The 9,263-nt window shown below is 41.6% G+C and overlaps 1 protein-coding gene across 1 annotated transcript; it reads right to left on the minus strand.

Moving 5' to 3' along the window:
• Positions 1–7,619: 7,619 nt before the first annotated feature.
• Positions 7,620–8,995, minus strand: LOC124648485. The gene is made up of 5 exons (XM_047188245.1): positions 8,855–8,995; positions 8,575–8,754; positions 8,405–8,458; positions 8,187–8,324; positions 7,620–7,973 (listed from the first exon to the last, which is right to left on the minus strand). The coding sequence occupies exons 1-5, from the start codon at positions 8,993–8,995 to the stop codon at positions 7,620–7,622; spliced, it is 867 nt and encodes a 288-aa protein (XP_047044201.1).
• Between the last annotated feature and the right edge of the window lie 268 nt (positions 8,996–9,263).

Genomic DNA, 9,263 nt, shown 5'->3' on the forward strand with positions numbered 1-9,263 from the left:
CATCAATAAGTCTTGCATAAGAGTTAACTCATAAAGCAATAAATTCAAAGTAAAGACATTGAAGCAACACAATGGAAGATTAAGTTTCAGCGGTTGCTTTCAACTTGTAACATGTATATCTCATGGACAATTGTCAATGCAAAGCAGTATAACAAATGCAATATGCAAATATGTAGGAATCAATGCACAGTTCACACAAGTGTTTGCTTCTTGAGATGGAGAGAAATAGGTGAACTGACTCAACAATAAAAGTAAAAGAATGGTCCTTCAAAGAGGAAAGCATCGATTGCTATATTTGTGCTAGAGCTTTTATTTTGAAAACATAAAGAGAGCATAAAAATAAAGTTTTGAGAGGTGTATGTTGTTGTCAACGAATGGTAGCGGGTACTCTAACCCCCTTGCCAAGCAAACCTTCAAAGAGCGGCTCCCATTTTATTTTATTTTTGGGTGGCACTCCTTCCAACCTTTCTTTCACAAACCATGGCTAACCGAATCCTCGGGTGCCTGCCAACAATCTCATACCATGAAGGAGTGCCTTTTTATTTTAGTTTTATTATGATGACACTCCTCCCAACCTTTGCTTACACAAGCCATGGCTAACCGAATCCTTCGGGTGCCGTCCAATCAATCACATACCATGGAGGAGTGTCTATTTTTATTAATTAATTTGGGACTGGGAATCCCATTGCCAACTCTTTTTGCAAAATTATTGGATAAGCGGATGAAGCCACTAGTCCATTGGTGAAAGTTGCCCAACAAGATTGAAAGATAAACACCACATACTTCCTCATGAGCTATAAAACATTGACACAAATCAGAGGTGATAAATTTTGAATTGTTTAAAGGTAGCACTCAAGCAATTTACTTTGGAATGGCGGAGAAATACCATGTAGTAGGTAGGTATGGTGGACACAAATGGCATAGTGGTTGGCTCAAGTATTTTGGATGCATGAGAAGTATTCCCTCTCGATACAAGGTTTAGGCTAGCAAGGCTATTTGAAACAAACACAAGGATGAACCGGTGCAGCAAAACTCACATAAAAGACATATTGAAAACATTATAAGACTCTACACCGTCTTCCTTGTTGTTCAAACTCAATACTAGAAATTATCTAGACTTTAGAGAGACCAAATATGCAAACCAAATTTTAGCATGCTCTATGTATTTCTTCATTAATGGGTGCAAAGTATATGATGCAAGAGCTTAAACATGAGCACAACAATTGCCAAGTATCAACATTATCCAAGACATTATAGCAATTACTACATGTATCATTTTCCAATTCCAACCATATAACAATTTAACGAAGCAGTTTCAACCTTCGCCATGAATACTAAAGAGCTAAGAACACATGTGTTCATACGAACCAACGGAGCGTGTCTCTCTCTCCCACACAAGCATGATGTAATCCAATTTATTCAAACACAAACAAAAACAAAAGCACACAAACGCTCCAAGTAAAGTACATAAGATGTGACGGAATAAAAATATAGTTTCAGGGGAGGAACCTGATAATGTTGTCGATGAAGAAGGGGATGCCTTGGGCATCCCCAAGCTTAGATGCTTGAGTCTTCTTGAAATATGCGAGGGATGAACCACCGGGGCATCCCCAAGCTTAGACTCTTCACTCTTCTTGATCATAGTATATCATCCTCCTCTCTTGACCCTTGAAAACTTCCTCCACACCAAACTCGAAACAAACTCATTAGAGGGTTAGTGCATAATCAAAAACTCACATGTTCAGAGGTGACACAATCATTCTTAACACTTCTGGACATTGCCCAAAGCTACTTGGAAGGTAATGGAACAAAGAAATCCACCCAACACAGCGAAAGAGGCAATGCGAAATAAAAGGCAGAATCTGTCAAAACAGAACAGTCCGTAAAGACGAATTTTAAAATGGCACCAGACTTGCTCAGATGAAAATGCTCAAATTGAATGAAAGTTGCGTACATATCTGAGGATCACTCACGTAAATTGGCATAATTTTCTGAGTTACCTACAGAGAATTAGACCCAGATTCGTGACAGCAAAGAAATCTGTTTCTGCGCGGTAATCCAAATCTAGTATCAACCTTGCTATCAAAGACTTTACTTGGCACAACAAAACACAAAACTAAGATAAGGAGAGGTTGCTACAGTAGTAAACAACTTCCAAGATACAAATATAAAAACAAAGTACTGTAGCAAAATAACACATGGGTTATCTCCCAAGAAGTTCTTTCTTTATAGCCATTAAGATGGGCTCGGCGGTTTTAATGATGCACTCGCAAGAAATAGTATTTGAAGCAAAAGAGAGCATCAAGAGGCAAATTCAAAACACATTTAAGTCTAACATGCTTCCTATGCAAAGGAATCTTGTAAATAAACAAGTTCATGAAGAGCAAAGTAACAAGCATAGGAAGATAAAACAAGTGTAGCTTCAAAAATTTCAGCACATAGAGAGGTGTTTTAGTAACATGAAAATTTCTACCACCATATTTTCCTCTCTCATAATAACTTTCAGTAGTATCATGAGCAAACTCAACAATATAACTATCACATAAAGCATTCTTATCATGAGTCTCATGCATAAAATTATTACTCTCCACATAAGCATAATCAATTTTATTAGTTGTAGTGGGAGCAAATTCAACAAATTAGCTATCATTATTATTCTCATCATCAAATATAGGAGGCATATTGTAATCATAATCAAATTTATCCTCCATAACAGGTGGTACTAAAAGATCAATATCATTATCATAAATAGGAGGCAAAGTATCATCAAACAAAATTTTCTCCTCAATGCTTGGGGGACTAAAAAGATCATGAAAACCAGCTTCCCCAAGCTTAGAACTTTCTATATTATTATCAACAATGGTGTTCATAGCGTTCATACTAATATTACTACCAGCATGCAAATAAGATTCCATAGGTTTTTTAATTTTCGCATCAAACAATCCATGTTTTAAATCAGGAAATAGAATAAGAAGATCATTCTTGTCCATTATGCCAAACTAGTATAAACAAGAAACAAAATGATGCAATTGCGGGATCTAAAGGAAATAGCTTCGAGTACTTACAGCGCCGGAAAATAGCTTAGTAGCCGAGATCCGGAGTGTGAGTACCTTTTACCTTTCCTCCCGACAACGGCGCCGAGAAAATAGCTTGATGTCTACGCCCCCTCCTTTTCCTGTAGGCAGTGTTGGGCCTCCAAGAGCGAGAGGTTTGTAGAACGGCAGCAAGTTTTCCCTTAAGTGGATCACCCAAGGTTTATCGAACTCGGGGAGGAAGAGGTCAAAGATATCCCTCTCATGCAACCACTGCAACCACAAAGCAAGAAGTCTCTTGTGTCCCCAACACACCTAATAGGTGCACTAGTTCGGCGAAGAGATAGTGAAATACGAGGTGGTATGAATAAGTATGAGCAGTAGCAACGGTGCCAGAAAATAGCTTGCTGGCGTGTAGTTGATGGTGGTAGTATTGCAGCCGTAGTAACGCAGTAAAACAGTAAACAAGCAGCGATAGCAGTATTTGGGAACAAGGCCTAGGGATTAGACTTTCACTAGTGGACACTCTCAACATTGATCACATAACAGAATAGATAAATGCATACTCTACACTCTTGTTGGATGATAAACATATTGCGTAGGATTACACGAACCCTCAATGCCGGAGTTAACAAGCTCCACAATTCAATGTTCATATTTAAATAACCTTAGAGTGCATGAAAGATCAATTCGACTAAACCAAGTACTAACGTAGCATGCACACGGTCACCTTCATGCTAAGTAGGAGGAATAGATCACATCAATACCATCATAGCAATAGTTAACTTCATAATCTACAAGAGATCATAATCATAGCATAAACCAAGTACTAACACGGATGCACACACTTGTCACCATTACACCGTGTAGGAGGAATAAAACTACTTTAATAACATTGCTAGAGTAGCACATAGATAAATTGTGATACAAAATACATTGCAATCATAAAGAGATATAAATAAGCACTTCACTATGCTCATTCATAACGGTGAATAAGTATTACGTGAAATATAGCCTAAGAGACCCACACGGTGCACACCTTGTCACCTTTACACACGTGGGACAAGGAGTCTCCGGAGATCACATGAGTAAAACTCACTTGACTAGCATAATGACATCTAGATTACAAGCATCATCATATGAATCTCAATCATGTAAGGCAGCTCATGAGATTATTGTATTGAAGTACATAGGAGAGAGATGAACCACATAGCTACCGGTACAGCCCCGAGCCTCGATGGAGAACTACTCCCTCCTCATGGGAGCAGCGGCGGTGATGAAGATGGCGGTGGAGATGGCAGCGGTGTCGATGGAGAAGCCTTCGGGGGCACTTCCCCGTTCGGCGGCGTGCTGGAACGGGAGACTCCTGTCCCCGGATCTTGGCTTCGCGATGGCGGCGGCTGCGGAAGGTTTCTCGTACCGTGGCTTTTCCGTATCGAGGTTTTAGGTGCGGGACCTTTATATAGGCGAAGAGGCGGCGTCGGAGAGGTCGAAGGGCGACGACACCATAGGGCGCGCGGCCGGGGGTGGGCCGCGCCACCCTATCATGCGGGGGCCACTGTGGCCCCCCTCTGGCGGCTCTCGGGTGTTCTGGATGCTTCCGGTGAAAATAGGAACCTGGGCGTTGATTTCGTCCAATTCCGAGAATATTTCGTTACTAGGATTTCTGAAACCAAAAATAGCAGAAAACAGCAACTGGCCCTTCGGCATCTCGTCAATAGGTTAGTTCCAGAAAACGCATAATTATGACATAAAGTGTGCATAAAACATGTAGATATCATCAATAATGTGGCATGGAACATAAGAAATTATCTATACGTCGGAGACGTATCAGTTATCATGCACGTTAGTCATCGTTGCAACTCATTCACTAATAGTTCCCGTTTGATATGGATCAGCTGTCTGGCAGCGATGTCGGCAGCGACGACGAGCACCATGACATCAAGACTCTCCAGGTGCTGCAGAGGCTGCAGGTCGGCCAGTACGTCTCCTACTTCACCATCGCCAAGGGTGTCTACAAGTGCCCCTTCTACACTAGGAGGCTCGGCGGCACTGACTTCAACTACCTCCTCACGCATGACGAGAACATCGGCAACACCAACCCCAAGGTCGGCGCGTCGGTGAACCCCCACTCCTTCCGCGTCAAGCACTTGGCGCTCGGCATGCACCTCCGCAGCATCCAGCGGGTGGAGATCTCTGCCGGGCGCATGCCTCCGCTCAAGCCCAAGGCTCCCAAGGGGAGCAACAAGTGGAGGCAGAGGCAGATGGGGTAGGCAGAGTCCTGGACGTGTGCTGCTGCTGCCTCCTCAATTTTGTTGTTGGGATCCCTTTGTTGTTAGCTAGGGATCCCTTGTTGTTATGTTGTTAGTATGATGGTGTTGTGAAGAACCTCGAACCCTACTATGTTTGGCTGCTAAATGCAGCTTATTATCTAGGGAGGGATCCCTATTATCTATCCCTATTCTACTATATGACCTTGTGAATTTATCGTACATTCCACTGTAGATTTGCTTCTAGATTTAACTACATACATATGGACCGGATGGAGTACTAGATTGGGCTCCCTACTAGATTTGCTGCCATATTGGGCAAACAACGAGGGCCAAAAGGCACAAATAATAATTGAAGAAAGACAGAAATGCAAGCTTCTCTAGATTTGATACTAATTAGGTGAAAAAAGGCACGGAGAAGGAGGCAGAAAAGGTACTCTTAAAAGGGAAATGCCAATGGCCGAGAGAGACAAAACCCAGCTCCTGCTCACGTGCAACCAAACGCTATCTCGTCCTGTCCCACGCGGTCCCTTTCTACCAGCCCCACACGACGCGGGCCCATACGACGCGGCCCCACACGTCAACACGGAACGGTCAACTTAACGGGAATCCTGCCGTCTGAGCTGCTTCTGCGGGTTTCACACAAGCACTTGGGGAAAACTGAGGAAAAACTAAGGAACTGGGGAAAACTGAGCACAACTAAGGAACCGAGGGCACGAAAATAGAAATCCCATTTTAGAACTATGGATGATGAGCCACATTTTGTTTTGTCTTTTATCTGGTTCCTTTGAATTGGGTGTATGATCTTTGCATTTGGTGGAAGAGTACATGCGAGGAGAAAGCTACATTGTTGTTGATTTAAAATGAAGAACTGGGATTCTCTCCAGGCTTAAGTTCCGGCCCCAAGTGGCCGGAAGTTCCGCCCATTACACGCTAAGGATTTCAACGACAAAAGTCAAGGCCGGATATTGGACCAGAAGTTTGGGGCCGGATGGATTTTCCATCCGCCCGAAAATACTGTGTGTCTGCCAAGGCGTCCATCTTGTGGAACTTCCGGCCGGATGTGATTTACATCAGGCCCAACCTTCATCGACTAAGGACCCTGCATGTCATCTTACAGAAATGGGCCCGGAAGTTAACTCCTTCTGGCATCAAATGTTCGGGCCGGCCAAAAGTTTTGCCCCTGCCCCAGTTCCTAAGAAGACCAGATATTCTGGGGGGGGGGGCTTCCGGGGTAAATAAACCCGGAACTTCTGTCCCCTCGGGCACTGCAACGGCTAGAAGAGTCGTGCAGACTATAAAAGGGGAGCATTCTTCTTCCTCAAATCAGATTTGAGCAACACGAGGACTTTCTCTGTACTCCATTTTTCTAGAGCTCAAATCGAGTGGATCTCCCTCCCTAGCCAACTAAATCCCTCCAAACTTGGGGAATCGAAGAAGGAGGGCTAGATCTACCTATCTACCCAAGAAATTTCGTGATTCCACCTCTCGTCCTTTGTGGATTTGGAAACCCTAGATCTCCTTTGTGGGGGTCCTTGTTGTTGGAAGAACATCTCTTCCTAGTTCTTGTCGTGACTAGTTCGTGATGTTGTTTGGATCCTCCGTCCTTTGTGTAGTTTGCCCCAATCTTGTGTGAAGGGTAGCCACCTCGACCTGCATTGCTTAGTGGAAAAGTAGGTACACCTTTGTGGTGTGCCTATGAGGAATAAGGTGACGTCTTTTTGGCGGTTGGCACTTTTGTGGTGCCACACCTCCTCAATGCAGACATACCTCCTTTTGTGGACGGAACTACGGGAAACAAAACTCGTCTCCTTTGTCACCGCACAATTTCCCTGTTGTACCACTTTCTTTTACACTTGGCTTGCATTTGTGTTTTTCTTGCTTGTGCTTGCATCTCATATAGGATCACGTCTACCAGTCCGCACTCACCGTTACATCTCCACAACCAACCTAAAAATTGAAAAAAATTGGTAGCTCCTATTCAACCCTCCTCCCCTTCTAGTCACTAGTTTATCCTTTCCCGGTGTACCAAGGTTATTGTTTTCTTAGTTTATTCATCATCTACGTTTACCATTATACACCAAAGTTGTATGACGAGTCGCTCGAAAAAAATGTAAGCGAGCCAAGACCCCAACCAGTTTTTGGTACCCCTGCCTTATTCGTCTAAAAAATCACAAGTGTAGGATGAAATCCCAACTAGTTTTTGGTATCCCTGATCTGATGTATGCATGATATTTTTGTTGTCTTTGCATTCGTACCGATGAAAATTAAGCAATAATCTTTATTCGCTCATTCATATCGCATAAACCATATAACATTACTTTGTACAACCTCCAGGTCCTCCATAAGAGAACATATCATTGATAAATGGGCCCAAGCCGTAGCATTTATGGTGAGATAAATAAGCACGAAGGCCCGGTTCCGAGTCAGCTTGGCCATTAGTATTCACGTATTTGATGTCCCGAATAAATGCTGATGTTTCTCCGGGCCATTGCCCATTTCCCATTGCAGGACTAGCATCACCAACAGACGATCGAGTGAAACCACCCCAAGTAATGAGATTGGCATGGTCCGCCATATTATTAAAAATACGTTTGGGCCAATATCCCACACGGCTAAGGTTTTGGCTATCATAGCCAAAGTGCAACCACCAATCACCATCATCTTTACTCTACAGTAATAAGGTTAAACATGATTTAGATAATATTAAATGATTATATGTGTTTAAATAATCAAATGACGATCCAATTCGTCCACAAAATGTCACATCACAAACTACACATAAGTGCTCTATGGAGAAAAGGTCGACCTTAGAAATAAGCACTTGGAAAAGTTCCATATAAAAATAAGATTTGGTCTATAATTAAATGTTTTAAGTACTTACTTTAAATATCTTGATCGTGAATTTCGTTTGTCCACCGTTTGCCTCTATCGTATCTCCTGGAGTAATTGGAGCATAATTTACGGGCACAAAACCATCACATTCCAAGTTTGTGCATCCAGTCGATTTATACCCATCAGCCTATTTATATATAACAAAATATCACAAAAAACACAATAATAAGATTTTTTACTGATCTATACATGTGGATAACTAATTACCGTCCATAGAGTATGGAAGTGTGTTTTGCTATCACCATATATGAACGGGTTAACCTGCAATGAGTTTAAAACAACTGAGAAAATAAAAAAGATCGTAGATATAAATCATAGAATCTTTGGAATGCATAAAACTTCAACAATCCATATATAGTGAAGAGAAACTAACTTACTTCCCATCCGGCGCTTGCAGAGTTGATGCTACTATAGTCACCCCTTTTCTGATTTGTTACCCACATTGCTGATCCGATTATATTGTTGTTCTTTAAAGTTGGAAAACTATGTACATCAAATGACCCCATGCCACCAGTAAGCACAGATTCAGGGGTTGTGTTTGAGTCATAGCATGCATACTGCAAAAAAAAGTAACACAAGTCTATAGGTAAATAACACAACATGAGAAACATATGACTACTCAAATATTGCAATCATATTACTAGACTTTTAACTTACATGATTAACCCCATTTTCTGTGTCAGTCCTTGGGATTAGCATGCTGCTATTTGACGATGATTGTTTCTCGAATGAAATGACATTCCGGAGATATGCATTCTCAAACCATGAGAGTGCACTAGCATGGTCTGAAAGTACCATGAACAATAGAGGTAATAGTTGTGGAAGTTGCATAGCTTGTATATATTTTTCAAGAGCAAAAGTTGTGCCTTTTCTTTTGGATGAAGATCGGCTTGCAAAAGATTATGAATGAAATGTTTGAGTTGTCAGGAGTTTATATAAGGACGACCCTTATACATCCAAAGACGAAGATTACTTAGCTAGAAAGAATTCATTGCATATCTAGAAAATTGTGTAGTAATTAATGTATGAACTATATATTGTAAATTAATAATGATAATATAATAAA

Source organism: Lolium rigidum, chromosome 4, assembly GCF_022539505.1.
Source record: "Lolium rigidum isolate FL_2022 chromosome 4, APGP_CSIRO_Lrig_0.1, whole genome shotgun sequence".
Taxonomy (NCBI): Eukaryota; Viridiplantae; Streptophyta; class Magnoliopsida; order Poales; family Poaceae; genus Lolium; species Lolium rigidum.

Coding starts and splice junctions, on each gene's coding strand:
- LOC124648485 (XM_047188245.1), bottom strand. CDS start 8,995: ATGGTACTTTCAGACCATGCTAGTGCACTCTCATGGTTTGAGAATGCA. Junction 8,459..8,574: donor CTGCAAGCGCCGGATGGGAA/GTAAGTTAGTTT, acceptor AACTCATTGCAG/GTTAACCCGTTCATATATGG. Junction 7,974..8,186: donor TCACGATCAAGATATTTAAA/GTAAGTACTTAA, acceptor TTATTACTGTAG/AGTAAAGATGATGGTGATTG.